This window comes from Vombatus ursinus, unplaced genomic scaffold (assembly GCF_900497805.2).
Source record: "Vombatus ursinus unplaced genomic scaffold, bare-nosed wombat genome assembly UNPS02014773.1, whole genome shotgun sequence".
In the NCBI taxonomy this organism is placed as follows: domain Eukaryota; kingdom Metazoa; phylum Chordata; class Mammalia; order Diprotodontia; family Vombatidae; genus Vombatus; species Vombatus ursinus.
Genome location: NW_020954551.1, coordinates 33,506,860 through 33,527,290, shown reverse-complemented (window position 1 = coordinate 33,527,290; position 20,431 = coordinate 33,506,860). Strand labels below are relative to the sequence as shown.

The following is a 20,431-nucleotide window of genomic DNA, read 5'->3' as shown; positions in this document are numbered from 1 at the left end:
AAGAAGAAGAAGAAGAAGAAGAAGAAGAAGAAGAAGAAGAAGAAGAAGAAGAAAAAGAAGAAAAATAACCAGGACTTATAAAGTGCCTACTATGTGCCAGGCACTGTGCTAAGTACTTTACAAATATTATGTCATTTGATCCTCACAACAACCTTGAGAAGTAGGTGCTATTATTATCCCCATTTTACCATTGAGGATACTGAGGCAAATGGAGGTTAAATGACTTAATAAATACTTGTGTTTCCCTTTTAAGGTTGTAAAGCACATTATCTTATTTGCTCACAACAATTCTGTGAGATATGTACTTTTAGTGTAGTTATCCCCATTTTACAGATAAGGAAACTGAGGCACAGAGAGGCTAAGGGACTGCACACAACTAGTAAGGATCAGAAGGTGGATTCAAACCCAGGCCTCTCCTGATTTCAAGTTCAGCACTCTTTCCACTATACCACATGAAGCTGATGAGCATTGACTGAGGGAGGGATAGAATCAGGGAGAGGAGAAATAAGAAGCTTAAGCAGCTATGCCAAGCAAGATATGAGACCAATCAATGTGTATCTAGGGATCTTCTTTTCTTTATATCTTGCTCTGAATTGTATATTGCCTATTTAAATAAAATAAATATAAATTAAATGTAGATGCCACAAACATAATACTTAGTTAATTTGTGCTTTTCTATTTTAATAAAGAATTTTATTTTGTAAAAGAAAAAAAAGGAAAAAGAACTAAAGTTCATATAGTCCATACATTTCCATTATCACGAAAGGGCTGGACTTATTTCCCGGTAACACCATCTCCTCCCCTTCTTTCACACCTTTCAGGTGTTCTGTTCTCTTTTTATCATAAGGCTACCCTTGATGCTCATTTCACATGGTCTCATTGGATAAGCACACCGAGGGGCTGACTGTGTGATTTGTCTTAGTCCTTGCTTCTCCTGATCCCTGCCTGAGAGGGAGAAGAAGGGAAGGGGAAAAGGAGAGGAGGGAAGGGAGGAAAGGAGGCAAGAGGAAAAGTTGAGAATTACATAGGCTAAACTAGAAGTAGGAAAAAGGGCCAGGGAAGGAATAAAACAGGGTGGTCAAGCCATTAGGCTACTAGGCAACTGCTCCACCTAATTTCTGGAAACAATGGCACAACATTCTAGAATTTTGTGAAACTAAATTAGACTTCTAGAACTCTAGAGTTCCAGTAAATAAATAAAAAAAGTATTTGAATTATCTTCCTCCCGATCCTTTGGGCAAATGCCTCAGCCTAACTAATGACATTATTTTAGGCAGGTCAAAAACCTCTTTGGGCCTCAGTTTCCTCATCTGTCAAATGAGGTTAGATATTAGGGGTAGGCAAACTATGGCCAAATTTCTGTCCCCAGTTCCCATTGCTTTTTCTGCTGCTGCCACTGCCTGTTTTTATGTAGCCTGACAAGGTAAGAATGGTTTTTACATTTTAACATACAATAAAACTTTATTTAAAAATGTAAAAGCCATTCTCAGCTCCTGGAGCCCAACAAAAACAGGCCACGCAGCATGAACTCTAGGGTACTTTTCATTTCAGAGATTCTATAATTCTGTGATTCTAATGGATTGGGATAGGATTAAGCTAAGGCTACTATCTCAGAGCGTCTCAACTGGACTAGTGTGCTAGGGGCCAAGGGAAGTCTCTGTAATGAGAATGATGGGATGGAATGGGATGGGGAAGGGGGAAAGCATTATTATGTATTCCCAGGCACTGTGCTAACTAAGCACTTTACAAATATTATCTCATTTTATCCTCACCAAAATTCCATGAGGTGAGTGCTATTATTATCCCCGTTTTATAGTTGGAGAAACTGATGAAGACAGAACTTAAGTGCCTTACCCATAGTTAAACAGCTATTAAGTGTCTGAGGCCAGATTTGAACTCAGGTCCATCCTGACTCTGGGCCCAGTGCACTGTCCAATATATCGTCACCTAGCTGCCTAGGATTGTGTGCAGAGACTGAAGCATTCCTCAGATCTCCAATCATTGCCAACCCTATCTGGGTGACCTCAGGTCTGTCCAGCACAGCCTAGAAGGCACAAAATGACAGCTTGGAAGAGTGAGGGATGAGGTGGTATTGAAAAAAGAGCTCTCTCCATTTTTTTTTCATGGTATCTAAATGGGGGAAAGAGAAAGGGAGGCAGAAAAGTATTGATTTTTGATATGTATATGAACTTCAGATCTTCTATCTATCTTATTTACTTATTTTATCTATTTATGGCACCAGCTGGTAGGGCCACCATTATCTGCCTCACTGACTTCTTCTGAGTTGATGAAACATCCTAGAAATCTAGTTATCTGGGGTTTACAATTTGCTGTTCCTTAGGAATGGCTCTGCCCTAGCCCTTTAGGATACCTTGCTTTGAGTCCTGGATCTGGCACTTATTACTTGTGTTACCATGGACAAAATACTTTCCCTTTCTGAGTTTTTTCATTTGTCGAATGGGAAAATAATACTTGCCTTACCCACCACACAGCATCATTGTGCACTGTTCTGCTACATCCTAACTTTATGATCTTAGGCAAGTCACGTCATCTTTTTAGATCTCAGTTTCCTCATCTGAAAAATGAGGTGGTTGGACTGGGTAGCCTTGAAAGCCCACTCAAGCTCTAAATCAGATTCTCCAGGTACTAAAATGTGTTATTATTAGTAATAGCATGATAGGTCCTGGGCCCTCTTCTAGCTGTATTCCCACTTGATGACCTCATCAACTCCCATCAACTCCTCATCATCTCTAAGTAAATGATTCCCAAATCTATACATACAGCCTCTATCTTTCTCTTGAGCTCTAGTTCCATAACATCGATGGCCTATTGGACATTTCAAACTGGATGTCTTATTAACATCTCAAATTCAGTATGTTCAAAACTGAACTTATAATCTTTCCCCCCAAACTCACTCCTTTTCTAAACTTTCCGACCTTTGTCGGTCTTTGCGTAGGCTATCTGCCATGTCAAGAACACACACCTTGTTCCCCTCTACCTTGTGGAATCCCTAGCTTCCTTCAAAGCTCAGCTGAAAAGCCACTACACCTTTTCTGATCTCTCTTCAATGACTAGTGCCCTGTCTCCCTAAACTACCTTGTATTTATATTTATCCTAGGTATACTTATATTTACACATGTTGCCTCTCCTGATAAAATATTAGTACCTTAAGAGCAAGGGCTATTTAATTTTGTCTTTGTATCCTCCAAGCTGCCTAACACAATGACTGACACATCATAGGTGCTTCATAAATGCTTGTTGATTGGTTAATTTATCAAGTCTGTAGGGCTCAAGTGGGCCATAAGCTGTGGGCAGTGGTAGACATTCACCTGCTTCGTCTATCCTGATAGCAATTTCCCATTTTCACCTGGAGTTGTTCCACGACATGTGAGTGACCCTTGACTTCTTCCATCATTCTGGGGTGGAGACCAGCATTCATCCACCAAAAGGAGATTATGAGAGGTGAGCCGTCCAAGGAAGCTGGAAAACTCAAGTTTGTAGATTACACAGACTGTGGACATAGCCTTCTGAGGTTAGGTTTGCTAAGGCTTCACAGAAATCCTGAGCATAGACAGTCCCTCAGGAGGTCATGACATAGCCTTTCTAGAAGGGCCTCTGCACTCTACCATAAACATGGAACCTCCCATCTGCCTAGCTCAACCATCTTCATAGTTTGGAATAAGAGTTTTCACGTGGTCCTCATCAATTATGAAATGAAATGCACAGAGAGGATTAGCAAGCGAGTCAGCACAGTGTAATAATAATCCTTTACATCTGTCTAGTGTTTTAGACTTTGCCACAGCATTGTCCCACTCATTACATGTACCATTTGATTCACACTCTGAGAATGGTCTGGGCTTTAGTTTCTAGATAATATCCAAGATCCCTTCTAACTCTAAATTAAATGATCCTAGAAAGAGTCTTTAATCATATTGTTTTCATTTGACAGATGAAGAAATAAAGGTCCAGTGACTTACCCAAGTATATCCAGGTGCTGTGACTTGCCCAAGGTTACAAAATAGTGGTTGGTGCAAGATTAGACTCTAGGTCACTAGGTTTATAATCCAGGGAATTTTTTGTCACTAGACTCTGAAAAAACAAAATCCAAAGGAAAAGTTCAAGCTTCTTTGAACAGCAACCAGCTAGGTTAAACCAGGACTGGTCAGGGCAAGGAGTCTAGTGAAGCAGGAGGAATCTGCCAGGTTCTGCAGAGTGAGTGTGAGGGCAAGCCGTTAGGTAATACAGCAACGAACAAGTGGTGCCTATGAGTTCTAGATGTTTGTTCAGCTTGTTTGCTCCATGCTCTGCTTTTGGGCTCCCTGATGTGTGGGGGCAGGCAAGGGCTTGTAAATGTTCTTTTAGCCAGATTTAATTACACTGGAGGAATCTGGGGAATGGAGAGGGCATTGGGGAGGAGCATGACTTGATAGGAAGCAGTGGGAAGGACATACCAAGACGGGAGAAGACTGAGTGGAGGCTCTAGAGAGCCAGGCTTGTTTGGGGCTTGGGGAGCAAGTAGGCTTGGCTGGAGCAGAGACTGGAACTGGAGTTTGGTTGAGTGATGAGTACTCTTGGGGAGTGAGTGAGTGTGAGGGAAAGTTGATGTAGGATCTTTGGAGCCTAGGCTAAGGAGTCTTGATTTGACAGGAAAGGTAGCTGAGGATTGTACAAGTTCCAGAGGAATAGCATAAACAAAAGGATATTTAAAGAATATTGACTCTGACTGCAGTGTGTGGAGTGAACCGGAGGTGGGGGAGGCCAGAGGCAGGGAGGTCAGCTCAGAGCCTAATGAAGTAATGCAGCCATGAGCTGCTCTGGGCTTTGGTCAGGGTGCATACAGCTGGCCAGATTTTATTTGGACTGTGGCCACTTTAGATCTTTAAAGCAATGTTTCCCATAACCCCTAATTCTCAATAATTCTGTATGTAGCTATACTGTTCTCATTTTATTTTGTTTGGGTTTGTTTGATTTCAGATTTGTTTTGGGATTTCATTTATTCAATGAATATTATTGAGCATTTATACGTGCCTGTGCCTCGCACTGTGGTAAGTGCTATTGGGTGTGCAGTTCATTTTTTCCCCAGAATCTTAAGAGTTGGAAAGGACCAGACATCATTCAGTCCAACTTATATCTGGCCAAGGTTCCCCTCCACAACATTCACAATAAGTGGCCATCCAACCTTTTCTCAAAGACCTCTGGTGATGAAGAGAGCCTATTCAACTTTTGGACAGCTTCCCTTTGCTGGGATGGTTCCCCCCCACCCCCACCCCTGACATCAAGCCTAAATCTGATTTTTTACATTTATCATTTACAACCAGTGTTCCTAGTTCCTCCCTTTGGGGCTAATCCAATCTCTCTTCCATATGACAGCTCTTCAAATATAGCTGTCTACCCCATCCCCAACCAAGTCGTCTCTTCTCTAGGCAAAACATTCCCTGCTTTCTTTAACTGATCCTCATGTGGCATGATCACTAGGTTGCCCTCCTACATACTCCTCCTCTGGGCACTCTCCAGCTTATACATTGTCCATTCTAAAATGTAATACTCAGAACTCAACATGACAAACCATATGTGGCAGACCGATTCTGGTGTGGTGAGCCCATCACATCCCTAGTCTTGGATGTTATGCTTTTCTTAACGTAGTCTAAGATTGCTTTTTTGGGGGGTGGGGCTGTTATATCACACTGTTGATTCATAATGGGCTTACTGTCTTCTAAAACCTCTAGATCTTTTTCAGATGAAGTGCTATCTAGCCATGCTTCTCCTATCTTGATGTTTTTTATTCCAAGTGTAAGACTTCACAAGAACCCTTATTAAATCTTATTAGATTTGACCCAACATGCTAGCCTGTCAATATTTTTTTTCAGATCTTGATTCTCATACAGCATGTTATCTATCTCTCTTAGCTTTATGTCATATTAAAATTTCATAGTCAGGCCACCTATTCCTTTATCTAAGTCATTTGTAACATGGTTAAGTACAGATGCTAGGGCATTCAACTAGATTACTCTTTGGGTCTGATCATTCAACCAGTTAGAACTAGACATATTTGTATTTTCTAGCTCATATCCCATCCACAAGAACAATAGGAGAGATTTTTTTCAAATATTCCACTAAAATCTAGATTAATTATATTTACAGAACACCTCTAATCTATCAGATTATGGTAATTCTTTCTACAAAGGAAATGAAGTTAATTTGACCTGTTCTTGATGAAGTCATGCTGGCTCCTTGTGATTGCCATTTCCTTTTCTAGAGGCTTACTAACCATGCCTTTAGTAACACATTCGAGAATTTTGAAATGAATGGAAATCAAGCTCACTTTTATAGTTTACAGATTCCATTCTCTCTCCCTCTCTCTCTCTCTGTCTGTCTGTCTCTCTCCTCTGTCTCTGTCTCTGTTTCTCTCCTCTCTCTGTCCCTCTCCTTCCCTACTTCTCTCTCTCTGTCTCCTTTCTCTCTCTGTGTGTCTCTGTCTTTCCTCCTTTCTCTCTCCTTTCCTGCTTCTCTCTCTCTCCTTCCCTACTTCTCTCTCTCTGTCTCTTCTCTGTGTGTCTCTATCTTTCCTCTCTCCTCTCTCTCTTTCTTTCCTCTCTCTCTCTCTCTCCTTCCTTACTCCTCTTTCTCTGTCTCTTTTCTCTCTGTGTGTCTCTATCTTTTCCAATCTTGCATCTAGAGGACCTCTCTCATTCTCTGTGATTCACTGGTGGTGGCTCAGCAATCATGCCTTTCAGTGATTATGCCAGTTCATCCTGTCTTGGGGGCTTAAAATCATCAGGGCAGGGGCAGCTAGGTGGTGCAGTGGATAGAGCACCGGCCCTGAAGTCAGGAGGACCTGAGTTCAAATCCGGCCTCAGACCAAACACTTGACAAGTACTAGCCGTGTGACCTTGGGCAAGTCACTTAACCCCAATTGTCTCACCAAAAAAAAATAAATAAAATAAAATCATCAGGGCAATGAAGTGTTCTTTTAAGACCTTCCTACTTACCTTGATTCTCACTGCACTATTAGGCATTTTTTTTCCCAGTCCTTTTCAAGTGTAAGACTGGGAGAGGGTAAACCTAGCTAATTATCTGACCCCACTTAAAGTAACTGACAAAATGCTATGTTCTGATTCCTTAACCAGGTGATAATCAATCAGAAGGAGGAACTAGAGTGAACAAGGCTTGGCTATCTCCCTGGAAGTAGGTTTGAATTGGTTATGGAAATTTGGTCCTGCTCTGTGAGTCATCTAGAAAATAGTGAGCCAGTTTGGAATCAAGAGATTTGATTGTTTGACCATTGAGAGGAGAGCAAGTGGTCCCTGAGGAGTAATCACTTGAGTGGTGGGGGAGGAGAGCCCCTTGGCCTTAGCCTCAGCCTCTATCTTCCTTGACTACAGGAGGACCTAGTGAATGTTGGGGGACCAGAAGGTTTGGAATTTTTCATTAGTGTTCTAAGCAGTGTCCCCTGAGACAGCAGTGGTTGGCCACAGGGTTTCCATCAGAAGCCAAGGATAGACTGGATGTGATGGGGACAGGCAGCTTCAAGGACCTACAAGGAACCCAGGAGAAAAAAAACACTATGCCATACCTAAGGGTAATATCTTGGAGACTCCATCAAAAGGATTGTCAAGAGCTGTTCTCCCTTTGCCATACATAATCTCTAATCCTGAGCCCACTTTCTCCTGGATCCTGTATGTTTTTGTGGAAATGTATCAGAATGTTGGGGTGATGTTTTGTACCCATTGTTCTTACTGTTCTACCTTAGTAAATACTCCTTTCTAAAAGCTAATTAAGTCTGACTGATGAATGGATATAAAGTGATAACTATGAAGGAAGGAAGCATACAGGTGGGGACTCATGAGCTATAGCATCAGAAAACCATCCTTTATCTCCTCAGGTCTGCCTCTAGAACCCTGAAGGGAGATATAGCAGCTGCCTTAGCAGACTCCCACTGGTTAGTGTGGGGCACCGTAATGTGGGTTGGAGGAGTACCTCTAGATCCCATGCCCCCCAGGCAAAGTTCATTCTCCTTGGCAGACAAAACAGAAGCAAAATGGGAAATGAATAACTCCTCTTCTCCATTGCCCATTATCATAGCTGAATTCACCCTGAACAGCGGTGCTGTCTCTTCTGTGAACCTTGTCGCTCTCTCCTTCATGTTGTCCTTAGCTTTTCTGACTAGGTGCAGCTCATTCTGAGCTTTGGGTTTTCCGCTCTTCTTCCAGAACCATCCTACACCATTCCATCCATCCTTGCTTCCTTCTTCTATATGTGCCTTTAAAAAATTAAGTTGGGTGAAGTGTTCTCTGTGTATTTATATTTGTCTTTTTAGATAACTGCTCCCCCTTTCCTTATTGGAATTCTTTCTCTTTGTATCTTCAGAATTTCATTCTTTGTGGCTTCTCATCCCTCCCTGGATGACTTCCTTTATAGAATTTTATTCCAGGGGACCCTGCTTAGGCTGTCTTTGAATTCTTTGAAATCTGCTCTCCTCAAATCTAGGGTGCATGTCAGACAATATGCCTGGCTTCCTCCTCCTTGTCCATCACAAATTTTAAGGGAGAGAGGTCACTTTCCCTCCCCCCTCCCCCCTCAGGTTGTCATCATTTTGATTGCTTCCAGTTCCTCTTAATTGGTAAGAATCATGGACCAGAATTACCACCCCTCCTCCATTTAGTTCCTTCATCTTTTGAAGGATGAAATTATCATTAAAGCAAGTCAAGAAATGATTAGTTCCTCTGCTTTCAGCAAAGTGAGAGTTCCAGTAGATGTATGGATAATTAAGGTCCCTTATTATCACTACTAATAATAGCTAACATTTATAGGGTGCACTTTACAAACATCTTACAGCTCTCTGAAGTAAGGACTACAAGTGTTATTATTCCCATCCTAGAGGTGAGTGAACTGAGCCTTGGGCAGGTAGACACACCACTACGAAGTGTCAGAGGTGGGATTTGAACACAGGTCTTCCTGACTTCGAGGCCAGCAATTGTCTTCAAGTAGTGTATTGCATCTCTAGTTTTGTGATCTGTTTCCTGAAATCTTCATCTGTTTCCTTATTCTGTCCAAGTGATCTGGAATACACCTCACTAATAATATTGATTCCCTTTTTTTCTTTTGACCTTCAGCAAATCTCTCTACTGTGCTTCCTTATCTGGTTCCTGGATCCCCTCCTGAGTAAAGTATATCTTTAGGTAGCCTTTTACTCATTCTGTCCCTTCTGATCCAATGAGCTCTCTTGGATTCATCTTTCTTTGTTCTACACCTCTCGAGTGCACTAACCAAGTAAGGCTGTAAAATATTTGTGTTGTTTCCTCCTGTTGTGGGATAAGCTCTACCAGGGTATGAACCATGGCTTATTTAAACTGCTTCTCTCCTTCCCAGCCCCCTTGCTCACTGCTGTTCCTTACTCATAAATGCTTAGTGAATGTTTGTTGAATGAATGAAAATAGTTTATCATTATCATCTAATAGGACTGAAAATGACAGCACCTACCTTTGATACTGGGGACTATTACGAATTATGAAAACATGATCTCAGCCCTTGGGAAGTTTAGCTACCCATTGGCAACAAACATTGTAGCCTCAGACTTGAAGTTCTTAATCTAGAGTCTATGAACTTTTTTTTTAAAAAAGCAATATAGTAATGACTTTTTTTTTCCTATCATAGGTTTTCTTTGCAATCCTCTACATTTTGTTTTATTCATTTCAAAACATTCTTCTGAGAAGGGGTCCATAGTCTTCCCCAGACTAACCATGAGGCTCATGACACACAAAAGGTTAAGAACCCCTGCCTTGGACTAATCCCTTGACTCAGTTTCCTTCCTTGAAAGTGATGTGATCGAGTTAGATGTTTTCTAGGGACCCTTCCAGTTTGTGCGGCTCAAATGAAATAATAACTGTAAAGCACTTAGCACAGTGCCTGGCACATAGTAAGTGCTAAATAAATGTTAGCTATTATTAATAACAATGTCCACATAAAATAGATTTGTGAATGCATGTATATACATGCATATGTATATATATATATGTTATAGAATATCACTTTAAGGTTTACAAAACATTTTCACAACTATAATTTAATTCTCGTAATAACCCTGGGAGAGATGCTTATTTTCATTTTATAGATGAAGAAATTGAGGCTCAGAGAAGGCATAATAATAATAATAATAGAAACAATGATACTTATAATCATGTAGTGCTTTAAATTTTCAAAATGCTTTTCGTGATTAATTTTATTTGAGCTTTCCAGCTACCCTGTGAAGGAAGTGGACTCCAGATATTATTAAGGTCCAGAGAGGTTAGGTGACTTGGTCATGGTCACACAGGTGGTAAGTGGCATGTTCCAGGCATACAAAGGAAAAAAATAATATTCGAGAACTCTCCCTGAGAGCTCAAGAAAAAAAATTTTTGGTGTTAGGAAGGTTACACCCCTCCCTAGGATTGGTCCTATAGCTGGTTACTAATGTGGCAAAATTTGAGGTGCATTAGGAAGACCCTCTTGACCCTAATATATCCATCTCCAACCTGTCAGGGTGCTTGAAATTTCACCATTCAAGATCCATTCCTTTGGGTCTAGAAGCTTTCCAGATTCCACTGAGAGGGAACCTTAACCTCTATGATCAGCCAGCACCTCAGTTGCAGTCATAACTAGTACAGGACAAATGGAATTTTTACCCAGGGCAATGACATGTGGACACGTATTTCCTCCCTAGCATACAAGCGTCATGATTATCTCTGCGGCTTCAGCCCTCAGTACTTGTCACAATACCAGCCCCCTCCTGGGTCTCACTTTGCCCTCTTTCCCCTCTCCAAGCATAAGAATGAGGGCTGGAAACTGTGGGAGATGAGCTACCCTATCTCTTTTTGCCATTCCTCCAGAACTGAATTTCTAGTTCCGTTTCTACTTAAGTTAGTTAAGGTGAAGAATTTCTAGTTCTAGTTCAGCTCAGTGGGGATTATCAGTCAGCTGAGAAGAAGATTCCATGGAATGAGATACAATATAGGTGCTAGGATGAGGTGGCGGATCAGTAAAAAGCAAAAGGTCACAGAAGAAAGAGGTAAGAGGGTATCCAAGACAAATAGTGTCTGCTATCAAATTGCAGAAGAAGGTCAGAGCTGAGTGCAGTGGTAAAGACCAACTAGCCCAACTCCATTCATTTACAGATTAAAAGATTCAAGCCCAGTAAGGTGACACAATCAAGGTCACACAGTTAGTGATTGCACTAGAGCTAAAATCTGGGTCTTCTCATTCTAAACCAATATTCTTTGCTGATAATAGCCAGCTCCAATTGGCCTCACAAATCTACTGCTCTTGAGAAAACTGAAGACAGAATGTGGGCTGAGGGAAGTGTGTGGGAGCTTGGCATGTTGGCAGTGAGTGGCTGGCCTTGGGAGAAATCCTTGAGCTAGTGAGAGCAAGGGATTCAGGTCCTAGCTTGTCTTCCTTCTTGGCATGATTTGACCCGATTCAATTTAATTAAAATCATTAAAGATCTTGGAAAGAGCGTTGGACTTGGAAGGGAGCTTGATGCAGTGGAAAGAATGCTGGATTTTAGAGTCAGAAGACCTGGTTTCTACCACATTTTACTTGGGTGACCTTGGACAAGTTGCCTGCCCAATGCTGGGATTCAGTAAAACAAGGGGGTTGCTCTATGACCTCTAAGATCCCTTTTAACTTGAAGTCTTCAGATCAGAAGTCCTGGGTTGGAGTCCTAGCTCTGGCCCTGACTGGCTGGCTATGTGACCTTAGCAGTTTCCTTATCTGTCCAAGAGGCATGAGAATCCCTGCCTTAATTGTCAGGGTTTTTGATATTCAGATGAAATGATGTGGATGCAGCTTGGTACAGTGAACAGATCCCCTGGAAGGAAATTCTGGAGTCAGAAGGCCTGAGCTGAACTCCCAGCTCAGACACTTACCTACCAATTGTGTGAACTTTGGTCAAGTCACTTTACTTCGTTGGGCCTTAGTTTCCTCATCTGTAAAAGGAGGGGGTCAGACTCAATGGTCTCTTGAGGTCTCTTCTATCTTTGTATCTAGGATCCTATATAAGCAGAAGACATTTGACAGTAGGAAGACCTACAGAAGTAGAAGATGCTGTTATCATCCTTTGTTATTTGGTGATGTTGCAGAACTAGTTGACGTTCTTTTGGGTAGGTGACTTGGAAAAGGGCAGCTGGAGACCCTCAAAGAGGCCTGGGAATACATATAGGTCTGAAAAAGTAATAGCTATCATTTATAGAGTACTTTAACACTTGCAAAGTATGTTACAGATATTATCTCATTTGATCCTTACAACCACCATGGGAGGTAGATGCTAGTGTTATTACCCCCATTTTACAGATGAGGAAACTGAGGCTGAGAGAGGCTAAGTGACTTAAGCAGGGTCTCATAGCTGGTAGGGCTTGAACTCAGGTCTTCCTGCCTCCAAGCCCAGTGAAAGAAAAGGGGTTGTCCTTTTTTGAAGCTTAGGCTTGGGCTTCAGATGAGGCAGTGATTTTCTTCTTTCTAAGGGACCTCAGGGACCATGTAATCCAACCTGACCAAGAATCCCCTCTTCAACATCTCCAGTAAGTGGCCATTCAACCTCTCCATGAGGAGAAATCCACTACCTCTCCAGACAGAGTCTTCTACTTGTGCGTAGTGCTAACTGTGAGGATCTTTGTTTCCATCAAGTCAAAATCTTCCCTCGTTGCTTCTAGTTCTACCTTCAGGGGCCAAGCAGAGCAATGGGTTCCTCACAGGTGCAGAGCTAGTTCTGTCTCAGGGTATCAGATTCTACCCCCCCATCCCCGACACACACCTCTCCCCTCTCGTTCGCCTTTTAGCAAATCCAGCCAGTGTGTATGTGTATGTATGTGTATGTGTAGTGAGTGGATACTACAGTTAGGATGGCGAGACTCAAACTAGGAGTATCAATCCGCCACTGGAGCCACAAGTCAGTACACTTCCAACATCAGGTCTAGGTATAGTAACATCCTCATTAGTCATTCCATCAGGCTTGACATTCAACGACTTTCATAGTCTGGTTCCAACCTAGCTTCTTAGTTCTATTTCTCTCTACTCTCCTGCAGTCTCGCTGTTTCCCACACACACTCATTCTACCTGAGATTTTGCATATACTATTCATTCATTCACTTGTTCATAGAGTTATAGCAGTTAGGTCTTAGCAACATCACTTTAGAAATAACCTTGTCCAACTTCTGTTACTGATAAGGAGAGGGGTCTAGAAAGTGGACGTGCATTGCTTGAGGTCACAACGGATGTAAATAACAGGCCCAGGATTCTAACTTATGCTATCAGACTTCAAATCTAGGGCTTTTTCACTTATTTTGTTTGTTTTAAATCAATGAAAAGTCTACCTTCTCTTCCCCCCCCCATGCTGAGAAAACAAGAAAAACAAAAGTCCTGTTACAAATATGTATAATTGAGCAAAACAAATTCTGCACTCTGTGTCCAGTGCTCTTTCAGAGATAACATACTAATTAATGCAGTAAACATTGATTGAAAGCCTACTATGTGCATTACTTGAACACAGCTTAAAGATGAATTTCACAGGTATAAAATGGAGCATGGCTAGATAGAAGTTCATCTGAAAAAACATGGGGGTTTTGGATGGTAAGGTCAATATGTGTCAATGGTGTGAACTGGCAACTAATAAAGTATATATAATTTTAGGTTACATTAAGAGAGGCAGAAATTCTGGGACTTGGGAGGGGCTATCTGTCTGACTGTCCTCTGCTCTGATCAAGTCACAGCTAGAGTGTCGTGTTTAATTCTGGGTACTAGGAACATTAATAAGATTGGGAATGTCCACCAAAGGTGGAGAGGAGGTCCACCAGGTTGGTGAATGGTCTCAAGTTCATGCCATATGGGTTCCTATTGAAGAAATGGGGGATATTTAGCCCAGAGAAGATAATATTAGGAGAAACATGGTAGCTGGTCTTCAAGTCTTTGAAGGAATGTCACACAGAAGAGCATTTAAATTTATTGTGTATGACTTCACTAGAAAGAAATAGGAGCAATGAGCAGAAATTGTGGACAGGTAGATTTAGGCTTGATATAAGGAAAAATGGCCTAACTACTCACACATAAAAACTAAATGAACAAAGAACATCCATTGTCCATACTATGACATACAGGTGTATGACTACCTATAGAGCTCGCCCATTAGTGTCTCTATCTTGAATTGACATTGCAAATGGACAAAGGAGGTCAGGTTCAGAATTTAACGAAAGTAGGAGAGAGGGCCAGATTGTTTGGGAAATTGCAAAATTCTTTGAAATATTCCAAATTCCTCTTATAAAAAAAGACCCATATTTTTAATACCAATTTTTTTCAGTGATACTGTATGACTGCAGATGAAGAGACAGTATAGACTATAACTTTTCTTCAAATTATCTATTAACTTGTGTACATGTTTTATCTCTTTAGAAGAATATAAGCTGCCTGAAGGTAGGGATTGCTTCATTTTTTATCTTTATATCCCCCATCATCTAGCATAATGCCTGGCACATAGTAGATATTTGATAAATGTTTGTTGAATTGAATTAAGTTGAATATGTATATAATATCTAAAGACATTAATAAAAGAAGACAGGTATAGAATATAGCTGTATGGTGGAAATATAGCTATTGATATAGAATATAGACATATGATCCAGGTATACATATGGGTTGGATATGTGATGGAGATTATATGGACATAGATTGTATATATGATGGAGATAAGGATGGAAAGGTAGACTGGGGGCCAGAGCATGAAGGGCCTCGAATGTTAGGCTAGAGACTTTGAACTTAATTCCATAGGCAGCTGGGAGACATGAAAGGACTTTACTGCTAACTTGCTTGAAATACCTTCCTCTGTCTAATTCATCTGTTGAAAGAATATTCCTTCTTTAGGATTCAATTCCAGTGCCTCCTCCTCCAGGAAGTTCCCATTGCCCTCGTCAGCAATGGCACTCATCTAGACATTTACTTTTTTTTTTCTCTATTAGTCTTGCATCAAGCATGTGAGTCCTGATTCCTTCAACCAGACTGTGAGCTCCTTGAGGGCAGGGACTATGTCCTTTACATCTCCTGTTTCTCCCACAATTCCTGTCAGAGGGCTAGGAACCTAAGAAGTGACTATTGAGGACTTGTTGAAATTAATTAACTGAAATTTACAAAAAGACATAACCTTTGCCTGCTGGGAGATGACAGTACCTATGGGGAGGTAAATATCTTACCCACTTACTACTGCCAGCAAAATCCTGTACTAGTCACTGAGCAGGGAGATGCCACATAGAAGGCACAGAAGGGTTTTTAGCCTAAGGAGGGATGGAAGAAACAAGCATGAAACAAATTGAAGAAGGCTTATCAGAAATAGCAATGAACATAGCATAAACTAGTGTCACGAATGCCTGGGAGAAGGAAAAGATGCTGGAATATGTAGACATGAAAATGTTCATTCATTTAACAGATTCATGGCATTTTAGGAAGCATCAAGTTCAACCCCTTAATTTTGCAGATGAAGAAACTGAGGACCAGAGAAGGAAAGTAAGTTTTCCAAGGTCACCAAATGAGCCAGTGATAGGGCCAGGACTAGAACCAGAAATCTGGGGTTTCATTACACCATTCATCCATTTAATGACTATCTAACACTTCCTATATGCAAAGTGCTATGGGTAGAAAGAGAAAGAACCAGAAAAGGCCTGGCTCCTGTCTGCAAGGAAATATAATCTAGGAGGGAGATCAGTTAAATAAGATATATACATATATATGTGTGTATATGTATATATATATATATACACACACACATACACGTATACAAACATATATAAATGTAAGTATACGTATATATACAAACATGTACATACACATTGTTTTTACTGATTGTTTAGACTTAAAGTGATATAGAAAATGTGGTTAAACATATATTAGCAGATACATGTTTATATACACAATGCACATGTGTGCATAAAGATGTATGTATACACACATAAACATGTATATATATATGTAATAGTTGTCTTTCAAGGCCTTACAGGATGATGGCCACATATATGACACAAAATGCTACAGCAGTTCATCGGACACAGAGAGAAATCCCCTCTAATTAGGGGTGATCAAGGAAGGCTTCGTGGAAAAGGTGCAGAAGAAAGAGGAAGGAGTGAGATGCTGCTGTAGGTCATGGGGAAAAGGGTGAGAAAGGAATGAGTTAGGGGAGAACTAAAGATGGAACAAAAAAATGGAGTAAGCAGGAGTCCTGGGGACAGGAAATGATCTGCTGAACTAGGGTTGCAGATGGAGTTCATATCCAGTCTTCCTCTTTGGGTCTAAGCTGTTTGGTGCAACCTGCTCAGCCCTGCGACCTCCATCGTCATCGAAACAGAGAGGATCCCAAAGGTCTTAGTACAGTTTTAACCATTAAACCCTTTTTATATTTAGGGAGTACTTCAAAGTCTGCAAACTGGCTTACTTATATTATTTCATTATGAGATGAATACTCTAGGTATTCTTATTCCCATTTTACATGTGAGAAGATGGAGGCTCAGATAGATTCAGTGTTTTGCTCATGGTCACACAGCCACTAAGTGTCAGAACTGGGATACCGCCCACCAGTCTGCAAGACCCAGATTGGACCTTTGCACCCCAGATTTATCCCTCTCTCCACTCCTTCCTGCCCTCTTCCTAACTTCCTCATCCTGTGTCTTCCCTGCAGATCCTGTTCTCTTCCATAAACCTGCCAATCTGGGCTACGGTGTTCATTAGAAAGGGGGTTCATGGGTGAATGTGTTTGTTCTCCCAGGTCTGACCTTGAGCAGGTCATGTCACATTGTCAAGCCTTGGTTCTGCCCTCTCATAATAGGAGAAAACTAGACTAGATGTTCTTGAAGGTCCCCTTGAGTTCAGACACTGTATGGTTGTTTGATTTCTTATGCATGTTTTAATGGCTGCTTTCTGATAGCAATGCTGTAACTTGCAAGTGAGATTACTAAGGGATGACACCCACAATTCACCAAATGTATGTTAAGGATGCGTAAGGCCACACTGGGTGCCCAGGGCCCCAGGACCTCTCCCTAAGGAGCTTACAGTCTAGTAAGGGAGATAAGACAGGTACACCAATAATTGTCATAGACAAGATACTGGTTGCACTTGACCTCTGGGTCACTTTCAACTCTTTGATTCTGAGATTCCAGCACTATTACACAAATCAGAACATTGCTAACTTCAAAGGAGAGATCTTAACAAAGTACTATTAGACTTGGGGAGAGAAGAATCATTTCCATTTGGAGGTGATCAGAGAAGGTTTCATGGAGGAGGTGATAACTGAAGGAAGGGATTTTAACATGATAAAGGTTGTCATCATTACCACCAGCAGCAGCAGCAATAGCATCACTACCACTACCACCATCATCCTCTCCTGGTAGTAAGCAGGACTCCAGCAAAAGGATCCTAATAGTTGGGCTCCCCAGGAGGAATACAGTCTCCAAACCCAAGGCTATTTGGGTCAGGGAGAAGAACCTGCAGATCTGTGATGGAGGACAAGATGTGAGCTACAGGGCTATCTATCCTGGTTGAGCCCCCAGTGGATTGTTTCTGTCTCTAGGAATCTTGGCCTGGCCTGGGTCATCTCAAGTCTGGTAGGCCACCCCAGGGTCAAGGTAGTGCTGGCTTCATTGTCTAAGGGGGACTGGTTAGGAGCAAGAGCTAGGCTCCTTCCTCTCTCTATCCACCAAATGTTCTCAAAACCCAACAGGGAACTTGGGAGCCAGTGTTTATTCCCTGATGCCCTACAGATGAGACAAAGAGAAACAGAAACACAGACAGATGGCTAGAGCTGGATAGATAGAGATGATAGATAGATGAAAGAGAGGGGGAAGGAATGGAGAAAGAGGAGAGGGAGAGGGAGGAAGGGAGATGGAGAAATAGAAACTCATAAAAAGATAGAGATATTGCAAAGAAAAAGAGACAGTGATAGAGAAATAGATAAAAATAGGGGGAGAGAGAGAGAAATATTAAGAGATCAGGGCAAGGAAGTGAGAATTCCACTGAGAGACAAGACAGAGAGATGGAAAGGAAAAGACTGAAGGGAGTGATTTGAGAGGGGGAGGGAGAAAGGGAGGAGAAGCAGGGTTCAGAAGGAGAGGAGTTGAATGTGGAAGCTTGGCAGCTTGCCGACCCAAGCCAGTGAGCTGGGAGTGCGCTGGCAGCTGTTTCCATGGAGATAGGAATTCACTCACTAGGAGAGTGATGTGTGACTGCAGCCCCAGCCCTTTACCTCTGGGGCTTAGGGTCCTTTCTTCCTCCGAAGGGTCTTATTCCAGCTCTCCCAGCCCACTCCAGCCCCACCCAGCCCAGGCACGGGGGGGGGTGTGTGTGTGTGTGTGTGGAGGATTCGTGAGGAAGTCAAGAATGGGGATAGATGGATTGAGGAAAGAAGATGAGAAGGCCTGGGCTGTATGGTGTCTAAGGTGCGCTTGTATGAGGCCAGCTTTGACTGTCCCCTCCTCCCCTAGGACCCATTCTCTCCAGGACCAGGAGTCTTCCCTCTCCCCCCATAGGATTTGGTGACCTTGGCCTTGAGAATAGGAATGAAGGAGAGCTCTCAGTGTCCAATTTGGGAAGGGAAGAGAAGCAGTGACAGGTAGGGGAAGCAGACGACATGCCATGTAGAGAGCTAGAGGAAGGGTGATGGGGAAAGTGGAGGTAGGGAGAGGAGAAACAGGGAAGTAGAGGAGAGGGAGGGTGGGGCAGAGAAGAGAAGCAGGAAAGGAGGGGAGGAGAAGCATGGTCAGGAGGAGGAAGGGAACCAGGAAAGAAGAAGCTAAGGAAGCAAGCATGGCTACTTGCTCTTCTTTCCAGCCTTTGGTTCTGACACTCCCAGGCCCACTTCCCACCAAATGACCTTTACTTTTCCTGTTTCTAAGGGATCTGACTTCCTCTGCCCCCAACCCACACCCTATTATCATGAGTGGTGGGGGTAAATACTGGTGGGGTAAAGGCAGCCTCATAGGAGACCTCAGGGGAGGTTGTGGGCCTGGAAAGGATACCAGGGGTGTATAAATAAATTGACTTTTTGGTATTCTTATTAGGTTGAAGACTCCTGGAGTAAGCTATAGGGGACAGGAGTTTTGTAGGTTGGGGATAATGAGAGGTAACTTTAAAGTTAGCCTGAGGTTGGGGGCATCTCCTCTTTGTCTCCCTTACCTCCTGATGACCAGAGATGCATTGGATGGATGTGATGGTTCGAGGTGGGCTAACAAGTTCTAAAAGGCCAGTGGGGATTGGGGAGAGTCCACAGACCGCCTTGTAGAAAGGAGCCCCATCCTGGAGTCAAAGCTCCACTGACTGTCTCCATCACCTTGGAGACCAGGAGAGCTGTCCTTGGCACTGGCCAGAATCAAAACTATCTTCCTCTTCCTGCTCCTTTTCCTCTTCTTCCCCATCCCCGTCATCTTCATCCTCTTTTCCAAAAGCATTTGTGAAGGGTTCTTGGTTTTGGGGAGCTTCCATTCTAAGACAGTGGGGGACATGGAGCCAAAAGGACAGAAACAGGAAACCAGGGGCTGTGAATACACAGGCAAGCAGGTTTTAAGGCTCTTAAGTACCTTTCAGGACGAGGAGCTGACTAAAGTCAAGTGTTTAGTAGAGAAGAGGGGGGAGATTTCCACAATCAGAGCGGATGGGGTAATTCATCTCCGGTCAATCCAGAGCAACGTCAAGAGACAGGAGATTTCAATAGTCATTTAAATGAGGTGAGGTGACTTGATAAAAAAGCCTTTTGCAGGGTCAACACAGGTTTCTGTTCCTGGAAGCTGGTTAACAAGCATCTGTCAAGTGTTGACTACGTGCCAGATAATGGGCTAAGTGTTGGGGACACATAAAAAAGGCAAAAACACGGTCCCTGCCATCAAGGAGTTTGCATCCTAGTGGGAGAAACATGTACATAAATATGTAGATACAGGATATAGAAAGGGTAAATTGAAGGTGCCTAGGGAAAGGCAGCTCCCTGAATAACCACTGCCATTAACTGGATGGAGTCATGCCTCCACAGTTTGAAGAGCAGGCTCTGGGTGACTCTGGCCTTTGTGAGTAGCAAAGGTAATGAATCTCTTTTCTCCCCCCTCCCTGGCTGCCTCGGGGGCCTGGTCCTCCCTTTCCTCCAGCTCTATGCCTGGTCCTGGGCTGCATGATCTTCCCCGATGGCTGGGATGCGGAGACCATCCGGGATATGTGTGGGCAGAAGACAGGGAAGTACTCTCTGGGGGACTGCTCTGTGCGCTGGGCATACATCCTGGCCATCATTGGTATCCTCAATGCCCTCATCCTCTCCTTCCTCGCCTTTGTGCTGGGTAACCGGCAAAGCGACTTGCTGCAGGACGAACTCAAGACAGAGAGCAAAGGTGAGTGGGGAGGGACACACGGTCCGGGGTGCTCGCCACTGGCCGAGCTCCGGCCGACA

At 42.6% G+C, this 20,431-nt stretch overlaps 1 protein-coding gene across 1 annotated transcript in view; it reads left to right on the top strand.

Moving 5' to 3' along the window:
* LHFPL4 (LHFPL tetraspan subfamily member 4) overlaps positions 1-20,431 on the top strand; it is a 29,442-nt gene that overhangs the window by 5,774 nt on the left and 3,237 nt on the right. Inside the window, exon 2 of the mRNA XM_027863707.1 lies at positions 20,136-20,372. Within this exon, the coding sequence (XP_027719508.1) occupies positions 20,136-20,372 (237 nt within the window). The remainder of the gene's footprint in view (positions 1-20,135; positions 20,373-20,431) is intronic.